This window comes from Macaca fascicularis, chromosome 7, assembly GCF_037993035.2.
Source record: "Macaca fascicularis isolate 582-1 chromosome 7, T2T-MFA8v1.1".
Classification (NCBI taxonomy): domain Eukaryota; kingdom Metazoa; phylum Chordata; class Mammalia; order Primates; family Cercopithecidae; genus Macaca; species Macaca fascicularis.
Window position 1 is genome coordinate 120,759,279 of NC_088381.1, and position 17,414 is coordinate 120,776,692.

At 39.5% G+C, this 17,414-nt stretch overlaps 1 protein-coding gene across 11 annotated transcripts in view; it reads right to left on the reverse strand.

Annotated features, from left to right (window-relative positions):
* The window catches only part of FERMT2 (FERM domain containing kindlin 2), a 96,456-nt gene that overhangs the window by 59,558 nt on the left and 19,484 nt on the right, over nucleotides 1–17,414 (reverse strand). For all 11 annotated transcript variants that reach the window (XM_065548820.2, XM_065548819.2, XM_065548817.2 and 8 more), the window contains one exon: nucleotides 5,044–5,277. In XM_065548820.2, coding sequence (XP_065404892.1) covers nucleotides 5,044–5,277 — 234 coding nt within the window. The remainder of the gene's footprint in view (nucleotides 1–5,043; nucleotides 5,278–17,414) is intronic.

Consider the following 17,414-nt stretch of genomic DNA (forward strand, 5'->3'; position numbering starts at 1 on the left):
ATTAAAACAAAAAACAGGCTAGGTGTGGTGGGGCTCCTGCCTGTAATCCTATCGCTTTGGGAGGCAGAGGCAGGTGGGCTGCTTGAGCACAGAAGTTAAAGACCAGCCTGGGTAACATAGCAAGACCCTGTCTCTACAAAAAAATACGAAAATTAGTCAGGCATGGTGGTGCATGCCTGTGGTCCCAGCAACTTGGGAGGCTGAGGCAGGAGGATTGCTTGAGCCCAGGAGGTCAAGGATGCAATGAGCTGTGTTCACACCACTGCACTCCAGCCTGGGTGACAGAGCAAGACACTATCTCAAAAAGCAAAAAACAAAACAAAACAAAACAGGAAAAGATTTCCCCCCAAACAACAACCAATATTAAACTCAATGTCAAATGTTAAAAGCATTTCCATTTAAGTCAGGAACAACACAACAATAGTCATCATTACTGCTATTATGCAATACTGTGCTAGAGGTTTAATCGAATACCATAAGATAAATAAGATGTATAAAAATGGGAAAGGAAGAGAGAAAAGTTATTATTTAGAAGAGATATGATTGTTTACATATAAAATCCAAGAGAAGGCCAGGCGTGGTGGCTCATGCCTGCAACCCCAGCACTTTGGGAGGCTGAGGCAGGCGGATCCCCTGAGATCGAAAGTTCCAAACCAGCCTGGCCAACATGGCAAAACCCCATCTCTACTAAAAATACAAAAATTAGCCAAGTATGGTGGTGCGCAACTGTAGTCCCAGCTACTTGGGAGGCTGAGGCAGAAGAAGTAGTAGAAACCAGGAGGTGGAGGTTGCAGTGAGCCGAGATATTACCATTGCACTCCAGACTGGGTGATGGAGGGAGACTCTGTCTCAAAATAAATAAATAAATAACAAAAAATAAATAAAAAGTAAAAAATAAGCATATCCAAGGGAATCAATAAATTATCAGAATTTATCAAAGAGTTCAGCAAGGTATCAGATATTAGATTATAAGAAAAAAATATACAGCATTCCTAATAGCAGTATCCAATTAGAAAAAGTATAAAGCCCCTGGAAGAAACCTTTTTTAAAAAAGTACAATATCTTTCTAGATAAAATGTTATTTAAGGACAAAAAACGTAACTTCAACAAAAGGAGATTTTATTCATGAATGGAAAGACCTACATAAAATTAATGCATGCATTTCCAATCAATTACTATGGAATTTTCCCTGGAAATTAACAAACTATTTCAAATTTCATATAGAAACATATAATTCCAAAATCAACTCACGCAATTCTGAAAAACAGCAAAGAAGGGGTACTTGCCCTACCAGATACAGAGATTTATTATGAAGCTACAGAAATTCAAACAGTGTACTATCCATGTAAGGACATATAAATGGATCGATGGAAAAGAATAGAGCATACAAAAACAGATCCACACAACATGGAATTTTGGTTTATGACAGAGCTGACATTATGCTTATGTGGAGAAATAACAGACAATTCAATAAACAGTGTTGGCTAGCATTTTCTCCTAAAATATGCTATACTACATCTCTATTTCACAAAACACACAAAAGTAAATTCTAAGTAGATAAAAGTGGTAAACGTGAAAAACAAAACTCTAAGAGTACTAGCAGAAAATACAGATACCTGTAATTCAAAATAGGAACAGCTTTTTTAAATACCCCAAAAACACAAACCAGCGTTAACTTCTACATGACCAAAAAAGACAAAAATAAAAAGTAAATAAAATTAATCATGAACAAAGATTTAAGATATTAAACAGACCAGGAGAAATTATTTGCAGCACATATTAGAATTTATAAAGAACTACAAATCAATGGTGAAAGATAAAAGAAGAATGGATGAACAGACACATGTCCACTTGAAAGCCTGCATACAGATGTTTACAGCAGCTTTATTCAAAACAAAGCAACCAAGATATCCTTCGGTAAGTGAGGGGATAAATAAGCTGTGACACATCCAAAAGATGGAATATTATTTAGCACTAAAAAGAAATGAGCTGGCCTGGCGTGGTGGTTCATGCTTGTAATCCCAGCACTTTGGGAGGTGGAGGTGGGTGGATCGCCTGCGGTCAGAAGTTCGAGACCAGCCTGGCCAACATGGTGAAATCCCATCTCTACTAAAAATACAAAAATTAGCCTGGCTTGCTGGCAGACGCCTATAATCCCAGCTACTTGGGAGGCTGAGGCAGAAGAACTGCTTGAAGACGGGAGGCAGAGGTTGCAGTGAGCCAAGATCGTGCCACTGCATTCCAGCCTGGGCAACAGAGCGAGATTCTGTCTCAAAAAAAGAAAAAAAGAAGCAGCAGCAGCAGCAGAAAAAAAAGAAATAAGCTATCGAGCCACAAAAAAACACGGAGGAAAGTTAAATGCCTATTATGAAGTGAAAGAAACCAATATGAAAAGGCTACATACTGTATGAGTCCAAGCATATGATATTCCGGAAAGGGCAAAATTAGGTAAAAGGATCAGTGGTGGCGATGAGGAGAGAGGGGTGAATAGGCAGAGCACAGGAAGATTTTTTGGACAGTCAAACTATTCTGTATAATACTACAATAGTAGATACATATGAGTACGTATTTTTCCAAGCCCAAAGCATGTACAACACCAGAAGCGAACCCTAACGTAAACTACTGTCACTGAGTGATAATGATACGTCAATGTAGGTGCACCAGTTATAATAAATGTACCACTCTGGTACAGATTTTGAGAGTGGGGAGGTTGTGCATGTGTGAGGATAGAGGGTATGTGGGAACTCTCTGTACTTTTGCTCAACTTCGCCGTGAACCTACAACTCTTGCAAAAACTAAAGTTTATTAATTTCTCAAAAATGGACAAATGACATAAACAATTAAAAAAAGGAACTTAGATGTCCAATAACGATTTAAAAACATACTTAGCTTTGTAAACTAAAACAAAATACTGTCTTTTTCTCTTGGAAACAAAAACAATAAAACAGACCATAATCAAGGGTTAGTGAGGATTTGAGGTAATGGGTTTTCATACATTGCTGGTTGGAATACAAACTGGATAACCAACTGGAAGACAATTTGATAGTACTTTGAAATGAATTATGTATATATTTAAAACACAGCAATTTTACTTCTACTTCTAGGTGGATACTCAAGAGAAATTCTTGTACACACATACAAAACTGAGTAAGAAAATACCTACATGGTAATGGCAATAACACATACCATTTATGGATATATACACACAGAGATACGTGTCTGTGTGTGTGCGTCTGTGTATTTTACTAGATACACACTGAACTTATGATAGTAGTTGCTTTGTAAAGGGAAGTTAGGAGAATGAGACTCAAGAATTTTACCAGTATTACTTTGACTTCAAGTCCTATTTGTCATTTGGCAAAATGACAAAATATCAACAATCATTAATTCTTGATAACGGGAATTTGGTATTCTTTGTACTTTTCTCTATTTTAATAATAATAATAATAAACCTGTTTCACATATAAAAAATTTCAAGGGCATTAGATCAACAAGGCAATGTGAATCTACCTGTATCTCCCCTCCTATATCCCAAATCCCCTGAAATGACAGCAAAAGATCTTTAAAAATTGTAGGACAGGGAAGATGAACATTTGTAACGTTGCTAGGAGACAGGAAACTACATAAAAGGGTAAAAAAATGAGTGATTCTTGAAAGACAGAAAAAAAGTTGGTATTAGTTTAAGGGAAGCCACAGCCCAAACTAACACAACAAATGGGTGAGGATTCGGACTCCTCCAAGCTCCAAGCCTACAGGCATAAGCAACAGTCAGGGCTCTGGGTTAAGAGGCAGGCAGTCCTGGCACCTCCATATTGTCCCCAGGCCAGTGCTTGAGACATTGTACAGGAGCAGCATTTGCCCACAGGCTCTAGCAGTGGGTGTGGGTGCTGACACCAGCAAGGAAGACTGGGTACGCTGGCGCTAGCCCAACTAAAATATTTTCAAATGTTTTCGGCAACATTTAAAACATTTGAAAATGTTACAGCATTTGCCCTAAGAGTGAAGCAACCTAACTGATCATTAACAGGGAAATGTGGTTATAAATTATACTTGATCTTAGCCAAAAAGGCCAAGAGGTGATTGGATGTAAATTAATAGTACGTCTATACTCTGAATTACAGCTTAAAAGAATGTATAACACATAGAAAAATCTCTAAGACATTACTGAGTTTAAAAAATACACATAAAATGCTCCTATTAAAAAACAATCCGGTATGTATGGATAAATAAATGCATAGAAAATCACCAAACTGTCAAGAATGATTACTTAGGGGAAAGGGGAGCTTACTATGTATGTCTATATTCACTGATTCTTTTACAACAGAATATATTTATAAATTACTAGTATAATTTAAAAATTTAACATGAATAAAAAACTGTAGTTCTTTATTGGAATTAAAATACGAAGTCACTAAATGTATCTTTAACCAAGAACTTCTCAAATAGGAAAAAATACAATAGAGTTCTGCACTAGTGGTAGTGACAGCAGTTCACATTTTCTCAGATGGTTGAATACTTCCTGTCATATGACATAACTGGGTCAGCCAAAGTAACCCACATCTCATTTCAGAATGCATAAATAGAAATACTACAGGGATGTTCAAATTGTAGACTGGTGAAGGAAGACAACACTCATAGTCATTTCCTTAGGAGCTGTGTCAGGCCTTCAATGGAGGAAGTGACACAACCTGCCTGAATCACTAAAATCAAATAGTGACTTATGTGAAGGAAACATTGCAAAGTCATGTATGTTCCCCTGAAAACAGTGCCTGTTTCCTTACCCTCCCCACAAAAACAAAGTATTAAATAACAAATATCAGATATAATTCTAGTAAGGAAAGAATCTCTACTAGGTTCTTCCTGTTCCACCTTCACCCAGCATTTATCTTAATAGAAAAACTTGAATGAAGTAGAAATTTCACACACATACATGTATACATAGACAGTTCAGCCCTACACCCCATTCCTTGGGATAAGCTATGTCAGTCATTGGTCATATGTACGTCACATAATTCGTATTTTAAGAATTTATGTAATACTTACTAAAAGTCTTACAGATGTCAGAAACAGCTTTGAAGACTCTATCAGAGAAATTCACTTTCACCTTCACATACTTCATGTTGGGAAGCTGCAGGCGGAGCAGTTTGTGCTGAGGGGTGAACTGAAGCTTAGCATCTGCCTGAATACCATACTTATCTAAGGTCCAATGTGTCTTCAAAAGCCAAGTTCTCTTCTTTTCCCACCAGAGAGCATGGTCAGACCAATCTTTTTTTACATCTATAAAAAACAAACAAGAAAGAAACAAATCACTTAAAAACCACCAAGGTTACTTTGAGAAATTAAAAGCAGAAAACTAGATAATTGGGTATTTAACAGAAATAATTAACTACTAAGTTACTGTTATGTGACAGGTACAAAAGAAACACTAACAGCTGAGAAAACATGCTCTGTCCTGAAAAGCCAGTACACAAGGTGGCTGAGGCAGAATATATAAGGGCATCTAAGAATGTTCGAGTCAAGTACAAAATGGGACACATGGATGACGGAGAAAGTACTCTCTTGATCTCAGAAAACAAACAGAACCCTGAGAGCTAGAATAGGAAGGATTAATAAAGACAAGGAGCTGGTGGGCTTGGAACTTGTCCTACAGGAATGGACAATACTATTCTAATGAGAAACTGAACAGACTGTGGTTTATGTAGTTGCAGAAGTATGTCAAGGTGAATAAGGGGTGGTGAAAAGATGGGGAACCAAAGTGAACAGAAACCAATATCCTAGGTGAAGAGCAGGAACAGGGAAAACACCCATGAGAAACACTGTAACTTAAGAGAAAGCTCCAAAAATAAAAAAACTACATTCTGGCCACATACACTCTCCCAAATAGATCCCCGAAAATGGATCTAAAGTCACACTGTCCAACATTTTTCTCTGAGCACGTTCTGGTACAAGTATAACAGGAAACATTAATATCTGTTCAACTATTTAACAGCCTTATGCAACTAAATGAAACCAAATAAAGAAAAGAATGTAATTTACACAAGATTTAGTTACCCCCAGATAAGGCAGGTCATAACAATAAGCTTGTAGCAGTAAAATCCAACTTCAGCTAGTTATTTATTTACTTATGACTAGGATAGGAAGTTGGTTTTTAAAGCCGCAATCAAAGTAAAGGCTTTTGGGATCAATTGTATGTTAAACTTACTAAGTGCCAACAAAAGGGAAAGTGATGTTTCAGAAAACAAAACAAAACACACACAAAAAGAACAGGCCCAGCATGGTGGCTCGTGCCTGTAATTCCAGAACTTTGGGAGGCTGAGGCTGGAGGATCGCTTGAGCCCATGAGTTCGAGACCAGTCAGGGCAACATGGTGAAGTCCCATCTCTACAAAAAAATTTTTTTAAAATTAGCCAGGTATAGTGGCATGTGCCTGCAGTCCCACCTACTTAGGATGCTGAGGTAGGAGGATCACTTGAGCCCAGAAGGTCAAGGTTGCAGTGAGTTGTGATGTGACACTACAATCCAGTCTGGGCAAGGGAGTGAGACTCTGTCTCAAGGAAAACAACAACTTCCAGGGGAAGGAAAAACATGTGAATGCTGGGCACAGTGGCTCACGCCTATAATCCCAGAACTTTGGGAGGCTGAGGTGGGCAGATTGCCTAAGCCCAGGAATTCAAGACCAGCCTGGACAACGTGGTGAAACCCCATCTCTAGAAAAAATTAGCTGGGCATGATGGCATGTGCCTGTAGTCCCAGCTACTCAGGTGGCTGAGGTGGGAAGATTGCCTGAACCTAGGAGGTAGATCGAGGCTGCAGTGAGCTGTGATTGCACCACTGTACTCCAGCCTGGGTGGCAGAGTGAGACCCTACCTCAAGAAAAACAAAAAAAGTGAGTAACTTTTTGCAAATAAAAATTAAAAACCATCATGCTTCTGAGATAAAGCTCATTTTAATAAAGTCATACCTTTAAAAAGAGTTCATCAACTTAAAGACAATTAAAAGTATGTATTAATCTAGAACCTGAAACACACACACACATAACTAGTCTATCCCCAAATAAAAACCAAATTCCCATATTGATTATATGGCCGAAACACCTTCTACAATGGTGAAATTTACTTGATACAACTGAAGTTCTCATTGTGGAAGAAACATGCCACAGGTAGAAAAAGACTTTCAATTCTCCAGACATTAAAAACTTATTTTAATCAGTAAGTACTTTAATGGGAGAATTACGGCTATAGCTCCTTGTGATCGTATTACCATTTTGAAATTTTAACATCTGTGGTTTTCGCAAAGTCCTGCCAATCATGTTATTTGAAGTTTGGCAAAAGAAATGCATGTAACTGCTATTTTATGACCACTTGCTTAATTGTGATACTTAATTGTATGTAGTACCCTACACCCTACTTTCTAGCACAGAATCTGCCAACTAACTTTTGGAAACAGAAAATTCTGATCTACCTCATGGAAGACAACCAAGGTCACATATTACTTTTCTTTCCAGAAATAGAAAATTAAGGGCAGAAAAAGGTAACCTGCAAAGAACGCTGGTAACCCAGCAGAGTTACTGCTGAGCTGAACTGAATGATCGGCAGGTGGTATATACCGGTTGAGCCTTCCTAATCTGAAACTCTGAAATCCAAAATGCTCAGAAACTGGGGGGGGGGAAAAAAGTTTTAGACTTTGGAACATTTCAGACTTCAGATTTTTGGATTAGGAATGCTCAACTGGTAAGTACAATACAAATATTTCAAACTTCAAGATCAGAAACACTCTGGTCTCAAGCTTTCAGATAAGGAATATTCAACCTGTAATACTTCCTTTCCCACATCTAGTGTCAACGTCAACCACTAAGGAAGCTACTTCATATACTCCCAGTGGGGAGGAAAGGAGAAAAAGAGCTGTAAGAGTAATAGGAGTCCACCAGCACATGTCATTTGGGTTCCTCCAGAAGGCATCCCTGATCTAAGAACTTGGGTGCAAGCAGCTTATTTGCGGGAAGGAAATCCCAGGAAGCACACTTGAGGGGATCAGTGAAAGTGAGACGGGGAGAAAAGCTGACTGGAGGTTCCTCACTGCTGTGAGCACCTGGAGTTCAGTCCCTCAGGGCATGCCTCAGAACTCTCCCACAGGAGAAAGACCAGGTATCTCTCCACTTCCTTGTTAAGGGTTACTCCTGGGGCCATGACATTAAAAACTCTTAACACTTCTTGGCTGCCAGCATGGAGCTGGCTGCCCCGCACTCAGGCAGAGCAACCTCAATCCCTGCACCTAAGGAAAAGAGCTTGTCAGCATGTTGGGGATCTGGCCACCAGGAGTGCAGGTGAACTGCGTGAAAGAGGGGGGCCTCCATAGCACCTGTATACAGCCTGAAAGGAATGTTTATTAAATTTAAAAAAAAATAGCTGTTTTATTGTAGAAGCAGAGCAGAAGCAAAGCTGCAAAGACATAATAAAAGGCTCAAACATTGTGGCCCAGGAGTAGGTGCTAAAACATAGGAGGCAAAGACACCAACGTGATAAGGAGCTTTTGGGGACAAAATTTACATATGGATACTAATAAAGAGGTCATGTGCCAACAACCACAAAATCTAAAGAGTTTTTATAACGTGAGGTATGAAAAGGACTACTGGTCAAGAACTCGACTTTCCAAGTCAAAACTACATAAATGTGAAGCTGGATGTTAGCAAACTATGAATGGCCCAAGGACCAAATCCTGCCTTCTGCCTTTTTATGGCTCACCAGCTAAGAACAGCTTTTGTACAGTCATGAGTCACTTAACAAGGGGGATAAGATCTGAGAAATGTGATGTTAGGCAAGTTCACTGTTGTATGAACATCAAAGAGTGTATTTACAAACCTAGACAGTACAGCCTACTACACACCTAGGCTATATGGTATAGCCTCTTGATCCTAGGATACAAACCTGTACATGTGTTACTGTACTGAATGCTGTAGGCAACTGTAACACAGTGATAAATATTTGTGTAGCTAAGTATAGAAAAGGTATAGTAAAAATAAGGTATTATTAATCTTATGGTACCAGAGATGTATAAACAGTCTGCTGTAGTTGACTGAAATATTGTTACATGGCTCCTGACTATTTTTAACTGGTGGTGGTGGTGGTGGTGGTGGTGGTGGTGGTGGTGGTGGTGGTGAGAGGGGAAATCCAAAGAACAGTATTTTACATAATTTTATATAAAGTTGAAATTTCAATGCCCATAAACAGTTTTATGAAACACAGCCACACTACTGTGTTCACACACTGTCTATGACTACTTCTGCACTACAACATTAGACTAGAGTTATTGGGACAAAGACTGCATAGCCCACAAAGACCAAAAGCCCAAAAGACCTACTATCTATATTTAAAAAAAGAAAACTTTGCAGGCCCCTGCTGTAAGCAGGGTTAACAGTGTAATAAAACGTCAATTTTCCATCAATTAGGCTTCCAACTGTGGCCTCAGAAACATGGGTATCTCCCCTGATACCCATTCTTCCCTTTAAAACCTGACCCTCCCCCATCAATTCCACCTTGGCTTCTCAAAGGAGCTACCCACCTGCACCTAGCAAGAGAAAGGGACAGGATCCAAAGATTACGTACTGGACATCCTATGAGTGGTCTGTTTACCCACAGAAAAAAATAAGCTCTCTTACTGATTGGCAATGCTGGTAAAACTAGTCTTTTTCACCCAGAGAAACTAGTGGATGAATAACAATATAGGGAAAAAAAATTAGACAAAATAAAAGCAGAAATAGGAGACCAGAAAAAAATCAGAAGTATCAATACCACTCATGGCAAGAGATAAAAACAGAAAAGTAGGTGTTCTGACAGCAAAGTAGAAGACAGTGTTAGAAGACAGATAAGCTGGACTGTGGGGGCTTGTGACTTATGTTCACATACCGGGCTTTCGGTAGCATTCCTAAAGACTCAACACACTACCAACCTAGACAGCATTACTTGCAGAGTAATCACTACTACAGAATAAGAACATCAAACAGTGTTATAAAAATATTTGTGGATTCAACAAATATCTGTTGAACATATACTGTGTGCAAGAAGGCACTACTTTAGTGCTAGAGATATAATGATGAACAAAACAAAGTTCCAGCATCACTGAGGGAGACCAAGGTGGCTAGAGGAGAGGAAACGGAGATCAGTAGGAGGTGGCATCAGAGAGACAGGCAGGAGCCTTGTAGGTCACACTACATGGTTTAGGTGTTATTATGTATGAGATAAGCCCCTAGAGCAGTAGTTTTCTGCCTGATTGGCATTAGAATCATCTGAGCAGCTTTTTAAAAATACTGATGCCTGGCCCCACCCTAAACTAGGGCTATTTTGGTTTGTGAACAGCTGTCTGTTATTTTTTTATGGGCAGATGAAGGCTGGTACTTCCTATTCCACCATCTTGGTGACATCTCTCAAACCAAATATATCAGAATCTCTGTGGGTCTAGGAAATGGTTTTAAGTAGGAGTCATCTGTTTCAAAATCATTACTGATAATTTTGAAGAAGTGTGGTGATGGGGGTATGTAAGACTTCACTCTTGCAAGAGTGTGTGCAAGAAGTTAATGTGAGAGTGGAAATGACAACCATTTCAGTTATAATGGATGGGAGGTGAGGAAGCACAAATAAGAAATACAGGCAACTTTTTCTGGATATTTTACTGTAGCAAGGAGAGTAATAGCAATAGAATAATAGCTGGTAGAATCACAGAATAATAGCTAGTAGATAGATAAAAAGGAAATGGCAGACCCAAGGAGCATTTTTAGCTTCGTTTTTAAAAAGGGAAAGCTATTATAGCATTATTTTAAAAGCAGCTGAAATGACTTCATATTTCAGATCATTTATAATTCTAATTATCATTCATTCATTTGCCCTTCAGCAGAATATCACTTCAAAACTCTCTAAAGACCTGACTGAGCCCTCTCGAACAGGCAAAGCAATATTTTCCCAACTTCCAGAAAATCAGCTCTTTCTTTGGTGCTGGCTTTATATTACACTCCCTATCTTATTTTGAAAATAACAGTATCTCCACATCAAGTCACACAATTGGCTCTCCTCAGAATATCACAAGAACATACCTATTCTATTCATCAGTAGCAAAAACAAATTTTATACACTGATGAAAATCCTGAGAAAAATGATGGTACACCAACTGAGAAGCATTTGCCCAGGCAAGCATAAAAGCTAACTGCACATCAGAAAGTACTTAAAGGCCGGGAGCGGTGGCTCACTCCTGTAATCCCAGTATGTTGGGAGGCCAAGATGGGAAAATTACTTGAGGTCAGAAGTTGGAGTTTGAGACCAGCCTGGCCAATATGGTGAAACCCCATCTGTACTAAAAACACAAAAATTAGCTGGGCCTGTTGGTGCACACCTGCAATTCCAGCTACTTGGGAAGGCTGAGGCAGGAGAATGGCTCACACTCGGGAGGCAGAGGTTGCAGTGATCCAAGGTTGTGCCATTGCACTCCAGCCTGGGCAACAAAGCAAGACTCTGTCTCAAAAAAAAAAAAAAAAAAAAAAGCACTTAATGGCACAAATTGTGTGCACAGGTGTGTGTGTGTGTGTGTGTGAAGTAGTATATCTCGATGCAGTAACTCTTCTTTCGTTTGAGATGGAGTTTTGCTCTGTTGCCCAGGCTGGAGAGCAGTGGTGTGATCTCAGCTCACTGCAACCTCCACTTCCCGGGTTCAAGTGATTCTCCTGCCTCAGCCTCTGGAGTAGCTGGGACTACAGAGAGGTACCACCATACCCAGTCTAGCAAATTTTTGTATTTTTAGTAGAGGTGGGGTTTCACTATGTTGGCCAGGCTGGTCTTGAATTCCTGACCTCAAGTGATCCAACCGCCTTGGCCTCCCAAAGTGCTGTACAGGCACGAGCCACCGCACCAGGCACGGATGCAGTAACTCTTGAAAGCACTTAGTTATCAAGTGTATTACAGCACAGCTTATCTCTAAAGTAGCCAGTTAAATCATAACAGACTATGCAACTCTAACTTGAAAAACCCACTGTGTGCAGAACAGATTTCAGACATCAACACACATTTAAGTTTTCCTCTAGCTGAAGACTGAATAGAAGCATGAACACATTATGATGACTTTAAAAGGAAAATGGTTATCAACAAATACTTATAAATAACAGCAAGCAAATGAACATACTACTGGATCACTAAAGTAGCGGTTTAGTTTCCTGTGTGACATCAAAATCCATAAGGAAATAACGTTGAAATTCCCTGAATTTGCATAAACTAAAGCTTTGGGAAACTTTCCATACATGAACTCCCTTACACGTTCTAAACTAGACTCTGGACTATGTTCTAAATAAACATTTCTGCTGTCCAGAATGGCAGGCTTGGTATTTCAAACATTAGATGACTGAATGTATGTGCACACGCGCGCGCGCACACACACACACACACTATCAGCCTGGCACTTGGCCAGAAGTTAGCAAACATCATCGGAGTAGATTCATTCATCTGCATTATAAAACCATTCAAGGCGTAGACCACGCTCAAAAACTTGCTCTGACAGTCCATTTCCCCAAGGTCATGATTTTCAGTTATCCTCCAGGTATAGGTCAACTTTTATTCGGTAAATCTTATATTTCAAATTTCGATTTTAAACTTTCAGAAGTAACCCATCACAAATACAAGCTTTCACAGAAAGGCTCGGGGGTGGGGAGTTGGGTAAAAAGTTATACTATTATGAAGCCATCACTTGTTTTCCTTCTCTGGGAAAGAAAAGGGATTTTATGATTTACTCATAAATTTGGCTTGTTTAGTAATTCTTTTAAGTCAAGCACTACTTATAGTTTACTATACCTAGCAAAATTCTTACTTCTATAACAAATTTTAGTAAAATACGTTAATTCTTCAAAACACTTCGCCAGCATTCTGGAAAGAGTTATTTCTGTGTCCCTCCCTTATTTAACAGATCCCATCACCACCGTATCACGTGCGCATAACAGTATCTGACAGACACTCAAACTCCTATCATTAACACTGCAAACTGCTACAACATTGACTGAATCAACAAAAATATCCTCCCTCAACTGTAACAGAATGCTCCTCAAATTCAGGAAGTGGTCATACACTTGCTTTACAAATATAACATCTGTGTATTCTAAGGAACAGAAGGCTTGGGTTTCTCATCATTAGAGGCTGAGAAATACTGCTTAGTCTACCAAACAGCTTTTGGTATCACAGTGCTCTCCCACTCCATGAGTCACCAAAAAAAAAAAAAAAAAAAAAAAAAAAAAGGAAGGAAGAAAGAAAAAAAATACATATTTCTTTTTTTTTTTTTTGGAGACGGAGTCTCACTCTGTCGCCCAGGCTGGAGTGCAGTGGCCGGATCTCAGCTCACTGCAAGTTCCGCCTCCCGGGTTTACGCCATTCTCCTGCCTCAGCCTCCCGAGTAGCTGGGACTACAGGCGCCAGCCACTGCGCCCGGCTAGTTTTTTTGTATTTTTTAGTAGAGACGGGGTTTCACCGGGTTAGCCAGGATAGTCTCGATCTCTTGACCTCGTGATCCACTCGTCTCGGCCTCCCAAAGTGCTGGGATTACAGGCTTGAGCCACCCCGCCCGGCCAAAAAATACATATTTCAAAGCTTTTTGCTAGAGAATATTATGCCCCACTTTATGCAATTCCAGCTCGCTTACACTCTAGAAAATATGAGCTCAGAGAAGGGAGACATTATTGAAAACATCCTATTTAATGTTTTCCTAATAAGATTACGAATTCCTACTTGACTGTTTTGATACAGGCTACTAAGATGCAATTATTGGCCAGGCTCACGCCTGTAATCCCAACACTTTGGGAGGCTGAGGTGGGTGAGTGGCTTGAGCCCAAGCATTCAAGGCCAGCCTGGGCAACATAGCAAAACCTCATCTCTACCAAAAAAAAAAAAAAAAAAAAAAAAAAAAATCCGGGCATGGTGGCCTGTGCCTGGGGTCCTAGCTACCTGGAGGCTGAGGTGGGATGATCCCTTGACGCTGGGTGGTCAAGGATGCACAGAAAGTTGACCAAATCTCACTCCTGTTGTTTCTGCACGAGAGTTGGAACCTATGCCTTACCACACATCCATGCACATGCCCAGGATTTGACTTGGGCTTTCAAACTTTGCACAGTAGCTGTTACTAACTTTTTGAGATAATATTCACATTCCTGGAGACTCAGTTCTGCCTCATCTAAATTACCAGAGACCAAACAAGGACCAGCCCAATACCTCCTGGACTTTATTTAATGCCATAATGTTGTCAGACTAAAGAGAAAAATGAAAGTTGATCAAATAACTTATTTTTTCTTACCTTAAGTAACCACATCTTAAAAGTAAGTAAGCAACTTAGAGTTTGGAATGAAGAGGAGGTTAAGATGTTACTTTTGGGGGGCGTAAATTTCTAGTTGCATATTTTTAAAGTATTAGTTCAGGAAAGAAATGCAAAATTTGTTTAATATTCTCATATGTCCATAAACTAGAAGCAAAGCTTACATTAGATATTCTTTGCTAAGGCAACATGTCATTGTGACTTATAAGTACAGATAACGTTTTTGGGCACGTGACTTGTTTCTGATAAATATATATTTTTGTATTCTGCTAATACTGTAATACTCTGTGCTGTTTCCTTTTGTTTTAGGACCCTCTTGAGACTCAAATGAGATACAACTATTACCATAATAAAGAGCTGACTGGAGGTAAAGAACACTACAATCCCAGTGTGCTAGTGACAAAGCCACTAAACAAGCTGGTCCTGACCTACTGTAAGCAAGCCATGCAGACTAAGCAGACCAGAAAACGTCCTTCTCCTGCTTTTCAGGTTACTTGCTCATACCATTTACCTACATCACTTAGTCGTTCATCTATTAAACTTACAAGACTTTTCCCTCTTTCATTTCACAGCCAGGCAGACTGAAACAATTACTGTACGTTTGCCCAAGACACCCTTGGAGAATCCTACTATGTTTTTTTCTGTCTACCACTGTATCTCAAACTTCTCACATTTCTGAGAATCCTTCTCCTTTGCAGTAGACAACCATGGATTCTACGGCAGAAAACTCAGAAGCCACAGATTCAAACTCTTTCACCTTCACGCCAACCCAAGCCTTCTTACATTTGGACTCAGATGGGCCTCCTGTCTTTGTGTTAACATGAAAAGGTCCCTCTTCCTGTCTATCTAAAGCTAATCCCACCTCCTATGCTCCGCTGCCCTTCCTGTCTTCTAGGAACCATGTGCTTCTCTCCTTACATTGGTTCTCCAGGGGTCTCATCCATTCTCATGGCTTTCAAAGACATTTACTTTCATCATTGGTGTCAGCAGCCCAACCTTCTGCTCAGACCGCCAGCCTATACACCCTACTGCCTATCTCACATCTCTTCTTGATGTCCCTCAGATAACTCAATTTGTCTAAAATGTAACCCAATTTTTTTTTATCCCTACTGTTATTATACTAATTAGCACCAACTGTCAACCCAGTTGCTCAAGCTAGGAATCTGAAAGTCATTGATACTCTTTCCCTCTTTCCTTACATTTGACAGTAAACTGTCAGATCCACTTCCAAAAACGTCCACTCCAGTCTCGACTGGCACCACCCTACTTCAGGCTGCCATCATCTCTTGCACTGACTACTGCCACAGCCTCCTAACTGGTCTCCTGCATTCCACTCAGCACTTTCCACACAACAGCCAGAGTCATCTGTTCAGCACTTTCATGCCACTCCCCTGCTGAAAATCCTTTGCAACTGCTTCTAACTGCAATAAAATCCAAATGCCTTATCAGGTCTACAAAGCTCCACACAATACGGCCTATCTACTCCTCCAAATGTATCCTGTGCTACTCTTCCTTTGCTCCAGCCACACTGGCCTTTTTTAGTTCTAAGAATCATGTAACTAAGTTCTTTCCTGCCTCAGTGCCCTTGCACATGCTACTCCACTCCTGGAATGTCTAACTCTCTCTCATCTTCCAGATTTTAGCATTAATTCCAAATTCTCAGAGAAGCCTTTTTGAGCTACCCTAGCCCTCCAATGTTCTATGTCCCTCCATACTGTTCTATTTCTGTATCCTGTGATATCACTGATCAAAACTGATATTTATTTTGTTTGTTGTTGGACAGGTGGGGGAGGAGAGTGCCAGCTTTCTTTCCTAATAGATTATGAACTGTCTAAGAAGACAAAGGTAATGCCTATTTTGATCACCATTATATTTTCAGCACCTAGCACAGTGCTGGGCAGGCAAGAAATATTTGACAAATTGAATGAATCCTCATTTTGAAAATTTTAAAGATCTCTCATTACTCAAAACAAGTTCAACAAGAAGCTTATTTTTAAGCCATCAATAAAAGTAAATACAAGTTTTACTAATTTAGGTGTATGTCTGAAAAATCCATTTTATCTTCAACTTCAGAAAACATACTTCAATCCTAACTAGAAGAGTGGCAGAGATTCCCCTAGAAAAAGGAAATAAAACTGAACAGACATTCTGTTCTCTCTCACCATCTTCTAAAAAGAATGAATTTCTTTGCTCAAGACAATCCCTATTGTACAAAATGATTATATTCCAAAAGGCCACTCGTAAGTCTGAGAATTCAGATTCATCATAGAAAAACACTATAAATAGTTAGGTTCCAAATCATACGATAAGTTACCCAACCAAAAATAATGTGACCTATACGACTAGCAATACTCTACCACACCAATTGTATCATAAAGCCTTTTGCAGAATGTATGGTCAGTGTTTCAACTTGAGAAGTAAGAAAAACTGCAAGCAATGGCACCTGCAGAGTGTGTGTTGGATGGGGGAAGAAAGGAAATGCTGCTGCCCAACTGTGAGGGAGACAATGGCTTCCTGAGGAATATAAAATTGCAGGGTACCTGGCTACTCCCTAGTCATCTTTTCCAGAATGCCAAGAATTAACCTGTTTCCCAGATACAATTTGTTGTCTTAAGCCAGGGTTTCTTTTCTCTACTAAACGAATGACAATAAAGAGTTTTTAACTTGCTTTGCTTTCCAATGCCTCAAATAAATAGACAACTCCAACTCTTCTGATGTTTCTACTGAGATTATATTGCCAATAATGTGTAAAGACAGGGCCTACAAGTAAAATCAATGCTTAAGTTTGTAAAAACAACGTCTGTAATATTATCCCTAATATTGACTGAAATGTAAAGGACACTAGGCATTAATCTCAGTATTCAATCACACACTCTCCTTACTCTCGACCCCTTTAGGTCTTTCTCCTCCCAAATTTCTCTTTCAATTTTAGAGTTGAGGACGATGGGGCATCCTGCTTTAGGATGTGCCCTCCTGTTCTGATCTCTTTAGTCACTCAGACCTTCAAAAAAGGGAAAGATGAGGCAAATGGATGAAGAGTGTGGCTCTTCAGGTGTATAATCAATGCACTAATTAATAAATATTTT